Source organism: Geotrypetes seraphini, chromosome 9 (genome assembly GCF_902459505.1).
Source record: "Geotrypetes seraphini chromosome 9, aGeoSer1.1, whole genome shotgun sequence".
NCBI lineage: Eukaryota > Metazoa > Chordata > Amphibia > Gymnophiona > Dermophiidae > Geotrypetes > Geotrypetes seraphini.
In genome coordinates this window covers 189,044,765-189,061,354 of record NC_047092.1, presented here as the reverse complement: position 1 = coordinate 189,061,354, position 16,590 = coordinate 189,044,765, and the positions used below count along the sequence as shown (strand labels likewise).

At 43.9% G+C, this 16,590-nt stretch overlaps 1 protein-coding gene across 3 annotated transcripts in view; it reads left to right on the top strand.

Annotated features, from left to right (window-relative positions):
* Window positions 1–16,590, top strand: part of LOC117367208 (endothelin-converting enzyme 2-like) — an 86,022-nt gene that overhangs the window by 53,184 nt on the left and 16,248 nt on the right. For all 3 annotated transcript variants that reach the window (XM_033959604.1, XM_033959605.1, XM_033959603.1), the window contains 4 exons: window positions 2,205–2,303; window positions 6,957–7,034; window positions 10,174–10,277; window positions 15,333–15,443. In XM_033959604.1, coding sequence (XP_033815495.1) covers window positions 2,205–2,303; window positions 6,957–7,034; window positions 10,174–10,277; window positions 15,333–15,443 — 392 coding nt within the window. The remainder of the gene's footprint in view (window positions 1–2,204; window positions 2,304–6,956; window positions 7,035–10,173; window positions 10,278–15,332; window positions 15,444–16,590) is intronic.

Sequence of the window (16,590 nt, the reverse complement as noted above, 5' to 3'; positions counted from 1 at the left end):
ACAAAGGAAATCCCTCTCTCTTTCTTCTTCCTTCTTCAAAAGCCTTTAACACTGAGACATGTTAAGAGATTCTTTTAAATCGGCCTGTGGAATGGGGAGCATATCTGAGAATGCTACCCTGGAGGTTCTGCATTTCAGTGTACAATTTAAAAGCCTAAATTTTGCTTCTAGATCCTTCTTCCTGCATCCTTCTATATTGACATCTGACTTCTCCCCAGAATTATCTAAAATCTTACCTGGGGGGAATTACATAGTAACATAGTAAATGACGGCAGATAAAGACCTGAATGATCCATCCAATCTGCTACCTTTGCACCAGAAAGACAAGTTACCAAGTGATTCTCATGTCCACCAGCTATGATTGAAGTTTACAACATCCTGAGTGGTGTAGAACGGGTAGAAGTGGATAGATTTATTACTCCATCAAAGATTACAAAGACTAGAGGACACTCAATGAAGTTATAGGGAAATACTTTTAAAACTAATAGGAGCTCTTTTTTCATGAGTTTTTAACATTTTCCGAAAAGTTGTTAATTGAGAAAGTAATCTGATCTCCGATAGAAGCTCATTCCAAATTTTTGCAGATAGAAAAGCAAAGAATTTGCAAAAATTGGATACAGTTTTGATTCTCTTTACAGATGGAAAGCCAAGTTTATATTTCTGAATATTTCTTGAATGAGATGGTAAGCATGAATTGAAAAAAAACAGGAATTAAGGGGGGGGAAAATCCCATGCAAAATTTTAAAAATCACACAAGTGCATTCATCATTCTCTGAGAGTCAGGAGCTCTTTGCTCTGTTGAACACATACAACCTTCCAACAACAAAGGGGCGCTTACACTCTGGTCACTCAATGCAAAAGTCACAGTAACCCCATCTTGCTGCTGGCCTTTAAAATGATAAAAGTTTAGCTTCCTTAAGTTACATTAGGATTTCTGTCGTTTTCTACCCGTCATTTATAGTTTTAGCTAGGAAATAGTTGACTTTTATTATCCTATTATTTCTCTGTCCTTTGATTTGGGCAACAGTCTATATTTTAAGATTTGCATGTGTGAGGAACAGTAATTACATCTGAGACCTGCTCATAGTTCACTGACTTTGAAATAAGACACTAATCTCAATATTGATCTCTACGTAAAGTTAAGCCAACTTTAGCTGGATTTTCAGCTGCTCTATCTGCTTAAGCTGAGCCAATGAATGTATACCGTCACTGAGATCTACCATCTTCTCTGTCACTGCCCCCCTCTCTTTGGAATCTTACTAACTTCAAGACGAAGCTAAAGACAGTTCTCTTCCGTGATGCCTTTGAGGCCTAACTGTCCTTTTAAGGGCAATTGAGTGAAAACAATATTGAGTTTACAGCAGCCCTCCCTCTTGTTTTTTCCTTAATTATTTTCTTTTACTTTGCTTAATGTAGTTCTTGCCTTTTACCTTATGTTCTTGTTTGTCTGTGTTTTTAAAAGTTTTTATAGTTATAGTTTGGCGACATATTGTCACTTCAAACTTGTATTTTAGCTAAAGTTTGTCCTTTGTTTTTACAAATTTGTACACCGCCTAGAAGGCTGATTGGGCAGTATAAAATTTTAAATAAACTTGAAACTTTAAGTGATATGTACGATGGACCACTGAAAGTTCTGAACCCAACCAACAAAGTTGGGGCAGCAGGCTCAACTTGTTGATGCTACTGGCCAGCCTGAAGATTTAATTTCAGCAGAGGAGGTAGGTGGGGGACAGGGGACAGCCACTCGATTTTGGGGTGAGTCAGGGCTGGAGAGAGAAAGAGAGAGACCACACCACCAGATCCTACTGAGGGAGAGGGGGTTGGAGGGAGGGAGGGAGAGAGAGAGAGAGAAGCACCCACAGGAGGGGGGATTGCAGGGAGGAAGAGAAAAAGAAGCACCCGCAGGGGAGTGAGATTAGAGGGGGAGAGAGAGAAAGCACTAAAAGGGTACAGAGGATGGGAACGGGAACTAAGAGGTGAAAGGTGTGTGTGTGGGGGGGAGTGACGAGGCTGGAATTGGGGCAGGGCCAGGGCAAGACTGGCGGGAGGCAGGAATGGGTCCGGGGCTGGGGTGAGGCGATAGCAGGGCCAGGGTGAGGTGGAGGCAGGGTCTTTTTTGACTTCACAGAAATGGTAATCTGTGATTAGGCAAGGAGGAACTCCCCTCACTCCTGGAGTAACATTGGCTATTTTCTACCCCCTAGGCAGAGGGAATGGTTGGAGAGATCCGGGCAGCCTTTGAAGAGACACTAACTGCTCTACAGTGGATGGATGAAAAAACGCTACAGTCAGCCAAGGAAAAGGTGAGACGATAGAGGAACAGGAACACAGTCTAAGAAATGCAAAGGTTTGGGTGGGGAGATGGGAAGAAAATTAAGCTACGCATTTAGAAGGCTGATTTAGAAACTATATTGGCAATTTGGGCATTCATATACCTGCATTTAGATGTGTATATCACATGCAGGTCTAAATCCCAATGAGAGAAATACAGGACACATGTGTCCAAATCAATGAATACACAAATGATTCCAAATTACCCACATCAAATGCTAATAGCTAATATGTTGTCAATATTTATTGTGTGTCTGTGAGTTGCAGAAAAGGAATTTCTTTATTAGGAATACACGTAACCTAGTAAATGACGGCAGATAAAGACCTGAACGGCCCATCTAGTCTGCCCAACAGTCACACTCATCTATTGCGTTTCTAAGACATAGACCGTACAAGTCCGCTCTCCTTGGATTCCCACTCTAGCCTATCTGAATCCATCATAAAAACATAAGAGTTGCCATACTGGGACAGACCGAAGGTCCACCAAGCCCACTATCTTGTTTCCAGCAGTGGCCAACCCAGGTCCCAAGTAGTAAAATAGATTTTATACTGCTTATCCTAGGAATAAGCCGTGGATTTCCCCAAGCCATCTGTTCCGCCACTAATTTCTGACAGGTGGGATGATCAGTAACACTCAGAAAAGCACCCAGACAATATAAAGCATAAACAATAACACTTTATTATACATATATATATATATGATAAGAATTAAATACCTTCACCGTATCCCAGGCAAACACTCCCTTCACAATTGGAGAATCCATACAATTGATAGGTGAGTGGACACGGGAGACTGACCCTTTAGCCTCGTGGCTTCTGTTCCTGTAGACGGCTAGGATTCTACTGTCAGGGTCAGAATCCCAGTCTTATATAGGATGCACACTGCGGAGTTCATAGTAAAAGCATAAACAGCTGGTCCTGCTGTTACGATTAGTCCTGCTCTTTTGTTATCTGTTTTGACAACACCCAGGTCAAAAGAGGTCAAGATAGCAGATTTGGTTGCTCAGTCCTTTTGATGTTACTGGCCTCTTAGTAAGACAGCTGGTCCTGGTCTTTTGATATCTGTTTTGACAACACCCAGGTCAAAAGAGGTCAAGATCCTTTTGATGTTACCGGCCTCTTCCTTGTGATATAGTCTCCCATCTGTCTTTACTGATGATCATCTGGTTTTACTGTTCTTTGGAGGTCAGGAGTTCAGGTAAGCAGACTTGAGGATACATATCAGTAATATTCTGAACATGTCAGTAATATGCTGAAGTCACGTATTATACTGAGTCCATTTACCCCCTGGGCATAACACCATCTCAATAATGGCCTATGGACTTCCCATTTAGGATATTGTCAAAACGTTTTTTAAACCCTGCTAAGCTGATTTCACCACATTCTCTGGCAATGAATTCCAGAATTTAATTACACATTGTGTGAAGAAATATCTCAATTTTTTTAAATCTACTATTTAGTAGCTTCATGGCATGTCTCCTAGTCCTAGTATTTTTGGAAAGAGTAAACAAGCCTTATCATATCACCCCTCAACCATCTCTTCTCCAAGCTCAAGAGCCCTAGCTGCTTTAGCCACTCCTCATAGGGAAGTTGGCCCATCCCTTTTATCATTTTTGTTGCCCTTCTCTGTACCTTTTCTAATTCTGCTATATCTTTTTTGAGATACAGCGACCAGGACTACACACAGTATTTGAGGTGTGGCCGTACTATAGAGCGATACAAAGGCATTATAACATTATCATCCTTGTTTTCCATTCTGTTCCTGATCATTCCTAACATTCTATTTGCTTTCTTAGCCACTTCCGCACATTGAGCTGACGGTTTCAACATTTCCCCAGTGATGACACCTAGATCCTTTTCCTAGGCAGTGATTCCTAACATGGAACCCTGCATAACGTAGCTACAGTTCAAGTTCCTTTTTCGCACCTGCATCTGTTGGCATCTTTGTGGTGTGTGGCTACAGGGTCCACCCACATGGCCAACTATGGTTAGGACACTGAAACACAGACTTTATATTGTGGTGACACTCTGTTCTTCTGAAACCTCTTTTGTATCTATTTATCTGTATGCCTATGAAATCCAAGTCCAATTCCCTTTGACAATTATATTACTGGCAAACAAATAAACCAGGTTCAGTGTTAGCAAAATATAATATTTATTTATAGTGCAAGTGGCAAATAATAATAATAAAACTCTGCCCCCCCCTTTTTTTTTTTTTACAATTCTATGAGTGTTGGAGTTGTTACCGTCGTGGCCATTGCTAAAAACCACTCACTTATTAAAAAGTGGTTTTTTATTCAGCTCTGGGAAGAGTGAGAGCACTTTATCACCAACAACACTTCTCTGTATTAGTTCAATCCATCATTTTGTCAAGGCTGGATTACTGCAATTCAGTGTATTTGGGTCTTTCAAAGGTCAGTCTGCAGAAACTTCAATTAATACAGAACACTGCAGCTAAACTTATTTTCGGTAAGAGTAAATTCGATCATGTCACCCCTCTGCTCAAGGAATTACATTGGCTTCCAGTGTTTCTCAGAATTCAATTGAAGTGTATTTGTATTGCATTTAAGATCCTATTTGGCATTTTTGTTACTTTGATTCCTTTAGACTGGAAGGTTCATAGATCTCATCTTGCCAGAAGTTCTCAAAAATTAAAACTTACATTTCCGTCTCTCAGTGGTAAAAACAGAACCTTTAAGAGATTTAGTTATTCTTTTGCTTTTAAATTAACCAAATTCTGGAATGCTTTACTGCTTATATTAAGAAGTTTAGGCTCTTTTGCTTTATTCCGGAAAGTTCTGAAAACTTTTTTGTTTGCTAAACATTTTGGAAATTAACTATTTCAGTCTACTTTTTCTTGTCAAATTTATGTCTTATGTTTTACATTATTGTAAACTGAGTCGAGCTCCTCTTGGTTGATGACTCGGTCTATAAAATTAAGTTTTAGTGTAGTTTAGTTTAGAAACACCCCTCCTCCGTCCCATAAAGGTTATGATCTCATAACGGGGAGATTCATGTGTAACCTCCTCATCGGTCAAGGCTTAAATTTTTAATGGCTGATGCTCAATAATTTTATATTTATTTTGAACACTTTTTATACTTTAAAACGACTAATGAAGTTTATGTACTTATCTTCAAAAGTGTTGCTGTACTTAGGCTGGTGGACCCGACATGTTTCGCTGCCGCTTCGTCAGGGATCCACTCTTGCCGTTAACCACCATCCCGCATAGACTCTTAGGATACAAGACCGATGAGGAGGTTACACATGAATCTCCCCGTTATGAGATCATAACCTTTATGGGACGGAGGAGGGGTGTTTCTGAGGTCTAGGAGCAACATCAGTTAAGGATTTAAAGGAGTAACATAGAAAGAATATTCTAAAGGTTGAAAGATGGATACAGGGCAGAAAAAAGCAATTGGATAAGAAGGCCATGGAAACAATTAAGAGCACAGACAGAAGGAAGTGAAACCAGAGACTGGGAAAAGATGAGGAGAAAAATAAAATCATCAGACAACAAAGGTAGGAAAAGTGATTTTATTTTTAATTTAGTGAATGAAATGTGTTAGTTTTCAGAATTTACATCTGTTGTCTATATTTTACAACTGTATTTTTTTCTATTTCTCTGGTGTTGTAATGCATCTTAGGGTTTTGTTTGTGGTCCCGTATTTACATAGGGTTTATTTGTGTTCTGCATGTGTGACCAAGGCCAGGTGTTCTGGCAGGAATGAGTGTCGTGAAGTATTATTGGTATATTGGCCCCAAGTAGGAAGAGATATGTCTGGGTTTTGGAAGGCCTCGAGCTCGGGGCCGCATCTGGAGGGTGTCTGTGCATAAGCTTGATGTCATTGCATCGATATCCACGCATGCGCGGAGGTTCTCTAGACACGGCCCAGAGCTCGGGGAAGGAACATAAGGTTTGTGCGGGGGCAGGGCAGGATCAAGTGTTCTCTTTTATAAAAGAGAAAATCTGGTAACCCTAGGCTTAAGCCTACTAGATGCACGAGTACAAGGTTGTCAGCCGAAGGCAGCTAATAGTGTGCACATATCCAAGCAAAATGAAAACCAGCACAAATGTTATTCTGCAGATAAGTACCAGCCTCACAGAAATGTCTTGCACATTAAAGTTTTGTGATGCAAATATTTTGCATAGAACAACCTTAAAGTGCCTGAGTGGATACTAGTTTTTTCTGCTCAGACCTATACACAGAACTGTCACCTCCCTTTCTGTTATGCTCACAGTAAAAAAGAAAAAACTGCCATTAAACCTTTTCAATTAATCCTTCCACACCTTCTCAAACCAGGCCTTTTAATTCCAGTACTGTTTTTGCCTGCATCCTTCTCCGCCGTTCATGTTAATACACTCTGTATGCAGATTATCATGCAGTGTTACCTCCTGCGTGATACACTTCTCTGCATCATGCAGCCCCAAAATTGAACATAGATGTCTCACTTACCAGGTGTTGCTGTCCGCACTAGCTGTCTGCATCAACCCCTTCCTTCTCAAACCTCCCTATCCCCCAGTAGGCTGTTCTTAGCCTTCTTCTAAAGACCATGTTTGACTGCTCCTCAGGTCTTGAGAGCCCCCTCCCTTCCATCCATAACTATCTTTTCTCCCTTCCCTCAGGCCGATGCTATCTACGATATGATTGGGTTCCCAGACTTTATACTTGAAAATAAAGAGCTGGACGATGTCTATGATGGGGTAAGTGCCATGCCCACCCTGCGGCAAATTGTATTTATGGTATGTTGTGTTTAATCATTTGTTCCTGTGTGTCTTTTAATTGTCATGTATAAAGTGGTTTATCAAATGAATGCAATTGGGTCCGAGTCCATTTAGAATAGGGTGCTGTTTGCATGGTGTACTGCAGGAAAGCTTTGATAAACATGCACTTGGGTGGGGATTGGGCAGCGCTCTTCCATAAACTGTATGAGTGAGTGGTGCGACTGAACGAGGCACAGATTTGCAGTGGGCAAAAATAGCTTCAACCCACTGTCTCCTCTCATTAGTGGTGGCGAACCAGGAGGGGGAGGGGGGCAATAACCATAGCTTGATACAGTCTTGGGATCAGGGATGTCTTGAGAGGGGTCCCTGGGAATAGAAGGCCCTATGTATAAAGAGGGGAGTCCCTGGGAAAGTACTTACTCACTGTGGCCTAAAAAATTAGCCCCGACTAGTCCGGCCCAAAGCGCGATTCTATAAAAGTTAGTCAGACTGTATAGAATGGTGCTTAGTGCTGCTTAAGTGGGCCTTAGGCATTGATAGACATCCTAACTTTATTTATTCCAGGGTTTTCATGGCCTAAAAGCCTAAGTTAGGGTTACCAAAATGAGACAGATTTGGGCTCTAAACAACTACAGCACCCAGAGGGTTAAAAGTAAAATCAATAAAACTCTTTGAACAAAAAAAAAAAAAAAAAAAAGTAAAACAAAGGTACAGGGAGGGCGGTAATCTGTTCCTTTCACAGGTGAGGAGACATAAATATGTATCAAGTCAGTCTTTCTTCTCAAGAGTTCTCCCCATGGCCTGTTCCTGCAGGGCCACAACATGAATAGCAAAAGCAGCTGGTCTCTGGCCTGGGGTTCTTCACTATTTAACGCATTCAGTCCTAACTTAGACCTAAAGTCCATCAGGATTCAAAGACAAACTTGGCCTTCCTTAGGTGAAGGACCCTTCTCTCTTAGGGCTTCCCTTGGAGCAGTGGTGCAGTGAGAGTGGGAGGAACCTGGGGCAGTCTCCGCCTCTCCTGCCGCGCATGTGCATCCACTCTCTTCCCTGTTCCTCATTAACTTCTTCGGTGCAAGCAACATCTCCAACTTGCTGCCTATGCTGGCTTCGGCTCACCTTCTGATGTCACTTCCTGGTCCCGCAACCAGGAAGTGACATCTGAGGGAGAGCTGAGGCTGGCATGAGAAGCAGGTAGGAGATGCTGCTCACGCAGGCGAGGAGCTAGAAGTATGGGGCGGGGAAGTGAAGGCGTGCACACAGCAGGGTAGGGGTAGCAAGGAGTGGAAGGCGGAGGGGAGGAGAAGTGTTGGTGCCCACCTCCACCCCTTTACTATGACACTGCCCCTGAGTCCCTCACTCCCTCTCTCCAGGAGGCTCACTGTATCTCATGATCCTTAACACCCGAGGGGTTGGATGTGCCTCCAGGACATAGGTGACGTAGCCAGGGTGAAGGTGCCCAGGGCGGTGGTAACCTTCCCTCCCCCACTCCTTCCACGATACCACTGCTGCGTTTATGCCCCTTCTCTTCCCCCATACCTCTAGAGCAGGGGTACCCAAAAGGTTGATCACGATCGACCAGTAGCTCGCAAAGGCAACGTGAGTTGATCGCAGAGCCCATCTAAGGCTCTGCGATAGACTTGCATTGCCTTTGCATTCTCCCTGTTCCCTAACACTGAAACAGGCCAGACTGCAGAAGCGCCGGGCACACCAGCCTTCCCTCCTTTCCCCCCCCCCCCCAAAATCAATTCTGACGTCAGAGAGGCAGTTCCAAACTTCCTCTCCGATGTCAGAATTGACATCGGGGGAAAGCTGCTGGCCTGTTACAGCATCGGGGTCCAGGGAGAACTCAGCGGCAAAGGCAGCTTGGGGGGGCCTGTTCCCAGACAACGGCAGTGGCGGCTTGGGGAGAAAGAAAGGACAGACAGAAAGACAGGGACAGACAGGGAGACAGAAAGACAGACAGAGGGACATAAAGAAAGAAAGGGGGGGCAGGGAGACAGAGAGAAAGAAAGAAAGGGGAAGGGGCAGGGAGAGAGGAAGAAAAAGTTGGGGGAAGAAATGGAGTGTGTTGGGTGGCAAGGGGCAGGCAGGGAAAGAGGAAGAAAAAGTTGGAAGTCAGAAGAAGAAAGTGCAACCAGAGACTCATGAAATCACCAGACAACAAAGGTAGAAAAATGTTTTTATTTTCAATTTAGTGATCAAAATGTGTCCATTTTGAGAATTTATATTTGCTATCTATATTTTGCACTATAGCCCTCTTTTACTAAACCGCAATAGCGTTTTTTAGCGCAGGAAGCCTATGAGCATCAAGAGCAGTGCAGGGCATTCAGCGCAGCTCCCTGTGCTAAAAACCGCTATCGCGGTTTAGTAAAAGGGAGGGGGTATATGTGTCTATTTTTGTATAGTTGTTACTGAGGTGACATTGCATAAAGTCAGCTGCCTTGACCTCTTTGAAAACCCCCCGAATACAAATGATAATTAACGTTTTCTCTGCGTACAGTGTGCTTTGTGTTTTTAAAAATTTTATTGTTGGTCGATCATTTTGACTTGGTCATTTTGAAAGTAGCTCGCAAGCCCCAAAAGTGTGGGCACCCCTGCTCTAGAGGAACAAGAACTTCAACGTGTTCCTCATGACCCCATCGGCTCTCCCTCTGGTGTCACTTCCTATACGCGGGTGAGATGACGCGGTCGCGAGGAACACGCTGAAGTTGTTGCTTGCGGCGGTGAACAACTAGAGGGCACGCACATGGCGAAAGGAGGAGTGGGAAGAGGCAGGGCAGAGAGGAAGAGGGGTGCCAGCGTCCCCATTGACATGGCACCCCAACCCCCTTACTATGCCTCTGACTGTGCTAAAGTCATCCCTACCTCCCCTCTATGGATGAACTAGCCAGGACTCTTTGGCCACTTGGGGGAAGAGTCTGTAGGAGCTCTGCCAGTGCTCTCTTCTCTCGTTGGGCTAATTTTGCACTTACTGTGACCAGTCTGAACCTCGCTGCTCTGTCCAAACCGAGCCTCCTTCTGGAGTTAAGAGGGGCTTTTGTAATGTATCTGCAATGTAGGAGCATGGCCTCGGAAGCCAGTGGGACAAATTCTGCATCTCTTTTCTGTCTTTCAGTACGAAGTGTCCGAGGACTCGTTTTTTCAGAACATGTTAAACTTCTATAACTTCTCTGCAAAGGTGATGGCAGACCAGCTCCGCAAGCCCCCCAACAGAGACCAGTGAGGATCCTGAGGGGAGAGAAGGGAGAAAAATCAGTTAATCCACAGAGATGGAGGCATAAAAGACATTTTCTATCTGAGCAGGACCATGTGTGTGTTTGTGTGGAGGAATTAGCCAGGGGTGGGTGAGCACAGATCTGAGCAAGGGTTTGGGGTAGAGGAGAGTCTGTGCACCATGTATTGAGCAGTGTGTGCGTGGGGAGGGACCTAAACAGGAGTGATGGAATCTGGACAGGGAATGTGTGTGGGGTGGGGGTGACCAAGGTCCATGCATCTTTTCTGGGGTAATCTGATCAGGGGTGTATGGTGAGAGTGAGTGAAAGCTAAAAAGATTTTAACTCTTCTTACCTTTCTCAGTGGTTCAATTCAGGTATTTCCCTGTCCCTAAGTGCCCAATATTCTAAAGGGTTTAACTGGGCAGAAGAGGTTTTGGTGAACTGGCTGCCATACCAGCATTTACCGGCTGTGTCAAAGTTGGACAGTGATGGGATGGGCCAGGGATGGAGTCAAAGAGGAGCTGGGAATTATGGGGAGGCTGGCAATATAAAATATAAAATGGTCACTTAGATATATGGATGCCAGAACTGAATATTGCCTGGTACCTACATAATTTCCATATATGGAAGGCTGACCCCTAGCAGCACTAGAGGTCATGGCTGCCATTTTTCATCTGGAGCCAGCAGGAGCAGGAGCTAGTGGAGTTAATTCCTACCTGGACCATCCCCTAGACCACCAGGTAGGCCTGGAGGGGTGTCTATTGGGGGTGGGGGTTAGAATAGGATCTATTCTTGTTGGGGGGAGATTGGAAAGGGAGAACATTATTGTTGGGGAGGTCCAAGAAACAGCTTGTTCTTAACATAAGAACCTAAGACTAGCTCTACTGGGTCAGACCGCAAATCCATCAAGTCCAGTATCCTGTTTCCACAATGGCCAACTCAGGTTATGGTACCTGGCAGAAGCTCAGATAGTAGCAACATTCCATGAGGAATCCCCAAAGATTAACAAGATTTCGGAAGCCCAAATAGTAGCAACATTCCATGAGGAATCCCCAAAGATTAACAAGATTCCAGAAGTCCAAATAGTAGCAACATTCCATGAGGAATCCCCAAAGATTAACAAGATTCTGGAAGCCCAAATAGTAGCAACATTCCATGAGGAATCCCCAAAGATTAACAAGATTCTGGAAGCCCAAATAGTAGCAACATTCCATATTACTGAGCCCAGGGCAAGCAGTGGAGTCTGGAACTACCAAATAGTGTTGGGGGTGGGAGGGAGACCAGCTCAATATTGGCCAGGATCCATATAGTGCTGATGGCAGAACTTGTCCAGTCATACACAGACATTCTAACGGAACCTAACGGATGTAGCGGTATATAAGAAATAAATTACATTACATTACATTACATTCAGTGTTGATGCGTTAATAAGGCTTGTTTTTAAATAGCTAACTCTGATTTAGTTGGTGATGGGCAACAGTTACAAATCTTGTGATACCTTTGAAGCTTCTTTTGTAGACATGAATATGTTCTTTGTAATTTCTTTCCCCCATTCCTATCATTCATAAGTTTAGAGGGGCATTTTCGATATGATGTTTTACAGAAGACACACAAAAATCCAGTACCAAACATGCCCATTTTCAAAACTGCAAAACCTCTATCTTGCTTTTTCATAAAATAAACGCCCAAAACAAGCCATTGGAATCTAGGAGGTGCCACACAAACAACCCAGCAGGGCAGTGGGGCATCTTAGGGGGCACTGCAGTGAACGTCACGTAATAAGTCCTCACCATAACCTCCTTATGTTGTACAGGGAGCCCTCCAAAACCCACCCATCCGTACCCCACACTAATGGCCCTTATGAGGATGCAGTCGGGTTTTGGTGGGCTCACACCTTCCACCACATGTAGTAGTGAGAGTCTCTGAAGTCCACTGCACTGACCACCAGGCTGCTCTAATAGGAATGGCCATGACATCTGCAGCTGGCACATAGGGGCTGATGCCGGCACCTCTCTGTTCAAAAAGTTCCAGGACTGATTTTATAAAAATTTATTCCATTAGGTCCCCTTCAAAGTACTCCCCTTGCCTAACGTCATTTCCACTTCTGGAAACAGCCCTTGGCTTAAACGCATCTTCTGGAATTGTCAAAAGTTGCTGTGTCAAATTTTGCTTTATGTCTTTAATGGTGTCGAATCGCTTTCCTTTCATCTTGGATTTAAGTTTAGGAAACCAGAAGAAGTCAGCAGGGGCCAAGTCAGGAGCGTAAGGTGGCTGGGGAAGAACTGTTATTGCGGGGGGATTTGTGCAAAATTTGGGATTTTGATGTATTCAAAACACCTTCCAAAACTCATGACATGTTCCCCATAAGCCACTTTCAACATTTCATAAGTTTCTGTAGCGGTCTGACCCAATTTAAAACTGAACTTCACACTGTAGCGCTGCTCATTGAGGTCTCACTTTCACAAAACTGCTGTAGCACTGGTCTTTGACCTAAGGGCTGCCGCGGGCACGATGGACCACTGGTCTGACCCAGCAGCGGCAATTCTTAAGTTCTTATGTAACTTGGAGATGGAAACAGATATGAACAAATGGAAAAAAGGTGGTTACTTGTCAGCTTTCAAGCTATGGCTCAAAAGAACTTCCTGTTGGTGCGCAATTCAAACTGTCCTGGAACTCGAGCAGATCTCCTATCTATTTAAACGTTAACATCTTCCACCTGCTGCTAGTGCCGGCCTCAGTTCCCTTCTGATGTCATTTCCTGGTTTTGGTACCAGGACATGACATCAGAAGGGAGCTGAAGACAGGTGGAAGATGCTGCCCACATTGGCAAACATTTCAAGAGGTATTTGGGGGCGGAGGGGCGCACAGCATGGTGGGAAGAGTAGGGGCACATGGCAAGGTGATGCCAGGCACCACCACTCGAGGCGCCAACCTCCTCGCTATGCTACTGCATACAGGCAGGTATGCAGTGTTTCCTTTACATCTGTGGGGTAAGTGGGGGGGGGGGGCATACTTACATCCCTCCAGTGGTCATCTTTTGGTACATATTCGTTATTAAAATAGGTGTAGCCCCAAATGTCCAAATTGTGCCCTGGACATATTCTAAAGTGTTTGATTATGGCAAAAAAAAAAGTCCACGTCATAAGCCCCCCAAACTATACCTTTCACATACCCCCTTGAGATTTAGAGAAGTTATGATCAACAGCATAGATACCTGTCTAGAATAGAGGTTTTGAAAATAGCAAATTGGAAGAGTTTGGTAAGAAAAATGGATCAGTAGCATGGAATATTGCTACTCCTTGGGTTTTGGCCAGGTACTAGTGACCTGAATTGGCCACCATAAGAACAGGCTACTGGGAATCCAGGCCTAGACGAATGTCACCATTCCCTCAGATCGGTAAAAGTCCACGACCATCTGGCCTTTAAAAAAAGTAGAACGGGAGAGGGGTTTAAAGAAATGCCAGATTGGGGGTGGGGGGGGGGAGATGAAATGAAAGGGAAGAACTTGTGGGGCCTGAAAAAGAGGCAATGGTCTGGAGGGAGAGAAGAGAAGAGAAAAGGAGAGAAGTTGGATGCGGGGTGGTGTGGAGGGAGGGAGGGAGAAAGTGAAACTTGAAGGGACGACAGTTGGGAAAAGAAGGGTAGAGATGGTGGACCTAGAGTAGAGAGGCAAAGATATAGGATGAGAGGGTAGAGTGATTGGAAAGAAAAAGGGAGAGATGGTGGACCAGGGAGGGAGGGAGAGATATGGGATGCAAGGCCAGTTGGGAAGAGAAAGAGAGAGAAGTTGGACCTGGGGATGGAAGGAAGGGATTAGATTAGATCTAGGGGTAGAAAGGAGAGAAAGATGCAGCATCCCCTTTTTCCCTTCATCCTATTGTTCTGCATCAAGGGAAGAGGGAGAAATGTTGGACCATGTGGAGGGGAGAAAGTAGGAGAGATGGACCCATGGGAAGGCAGGAGGGAAGAGAGGTGGAATGCTAGAGGATGATGAGAAATGTGGTAATGGGGAGTAGATAGATCATAGAAGGAAACAGGAAGCTGGGAAAGGAGTGAGCCAGGAAATGGGAGAGCTAGAGAATGAGAAAGGGAGATGGAAAGTTGGTAGGTAGCTGAAAAGTAAAAAGAAAGGTGAAATTTGAGTGGATGGAGAGGCAGAAAAAAAACAAAGGGTGGGAAGAGCTAAAAATGAAAGATCAGTATTTCAAAGACAGGAGTAGAGAGGGAATGAAACAAGACAGGAAAGAGGAGAAAAGGCATATGGACAGCAACCACTAGAAAGAGAATTATGAGAAGACGGAGGAAAGCAGAAGTGACCAAATGGGACCAACATGATGGAAAAGTGAAATGTCCGGACAACAAAGTAGAAAAAGTGTTTTGTTTTAAATTTATTATCCAGAATATGTTGGCTTTGAGATATGTTTATCAGACAGCCAATGGGGGAGAATAGGGGGGGGGGCAGAGGTCCTAAGCCCACAATGGGTGAGCACCAAATTGTCTCCCTGCCCTCCCCCAAATGAAAAATAGAAATACCTAATCTAATGGGGAAACCCAAAGGGCTACAGCTGAAGTCCTCTTCCTCCAATCCATTAGCCAGAGCTCTGCAGCTGGTGGCAGCTCGGGGACACTTCTGCTAGCTGCAGAGCTTGGAGATTCCTGGCACCGAGGAGGTGGTCTTCAACTGGCATGGCTTTGGGATCCAGGTGGCTTATTTTAGGAGATCCTGGGCCAAGAACCCTTGTGTGGTCAGAACAAAAAAATGCATATCTGGTTTTATTTAACTTGCTGAATTGAATTTCTTGGGGTTCCCAGTTCTGGATTTGGTAAAGGTCTGTCTGTGTTTGTGTATGAAGAAGTCATTTAAAGTTGTTTTTATGTGTAGTAGTAATGGCAGGTGGAGGGAGATCGAAGGAGGGGCAAAGAGGAGAGGCTCCCTCCTTAATTTCTGTCCTGGGTCCCAGCATGTCTAAAAACCAGCCCTGAGGATGTGGGTAGGGGTGAAGGGGGTGGATGAGAAAATGAGGTCTGACTTTCTTGTTCTCGCTCTTTTCTTGTGCAGGTGGAGTATGACCCCACAGACCGTCAATGCTTACTACCTTCCAACAAAGAATGAAATTGTCTTTCCTGCTGGTATCCTGCAGGCTCCATTCTATGACCGCCAACACCCCAAGTGTGTAATCATCTTTTTCTGGGGACTCATTTCTTGAGATCAATTTTCAAAGACATTTACATGGGTAAATAGCAGAACTGAAAAGTTCTCTCCCTTGAGATGGTTAAATGTGTCGGGGGGTTCCAGAGCCATGTGTAGTGATCCCAGGGGTGTGGTATGAAGAGAATAATAACACATTTAGATTATATATCGCCCCATATCAAAATGGGTATAATGCAAATAGAAAAGGTATCGATTCGCATAGTGAGTGGCGCACGTCGTTTTAATTATGTGACCTTGTTATTAATCACTAATTTTGATAACAACCCACAAACCTTTGCATAGTAAAGAGCCAAGTATGACGGGGTGCTGAAAAGTTCTCAGCCCAACCAAGAAGAGAATGACGTGAATATGGTTCAATCAACGATCCGAAACATAGAATTTTGTTTCTGTAAATTGGCACTTAACGAAATAAAATCACACTCTTTTCAGCTACAGTAGCAAAATAATGCTCAGAATTCAAGAAGTTGGTTTGGGCTGAGAATTTTTCAGCACCCCCCTCATAGGTCGTATTCTAGTCAAGCCTCCCTAGTTCAGATACCAGCTGTTAAGGGGTGTCTTTGCCACAGAATCTTAGAGAAGAACTGTCTTATACTTGGTTTCAGAAATACTTAAAAGCTCATATTTTGGCAAACATTTGGGGTTTCATTGCCAGAAGAATGGGATGACTGTGGATTTCAGAGAATATGAAGGTTGTCTTTTCTCTGTAATTTGGCTTTTCTATCAATGTTGGAGTTCTTTCCACTCTTCGGGTTTCTTTGTTGATTGTATACTGCTGTTTTTACCTTGCTAACAAACCTCAAAAAATATACAAAGAAAGGTAAGAAAATGACAAAGGGGATGAAATGCCTGACAAGAAGAAAAGATGATCAAGAGGGGAAAGGCATCGCAGAAACAAGAGGCCACTCCATGAAACCGATGACCATGCAAAGATTTTACACAGCACATAATTAGATTCAGCTGACACCTATGTTGTACATGGAGTATGTTTTTCTTCAATTAAAATGTTGCTACTCTTTGGGTTTTGGCCAGGATTGGCCACCGTGAAGATGGGCTACTGGGTCTGACCCAGTGAGGCTATTCTTAGGTTCTCATTGGAGAATTTTGA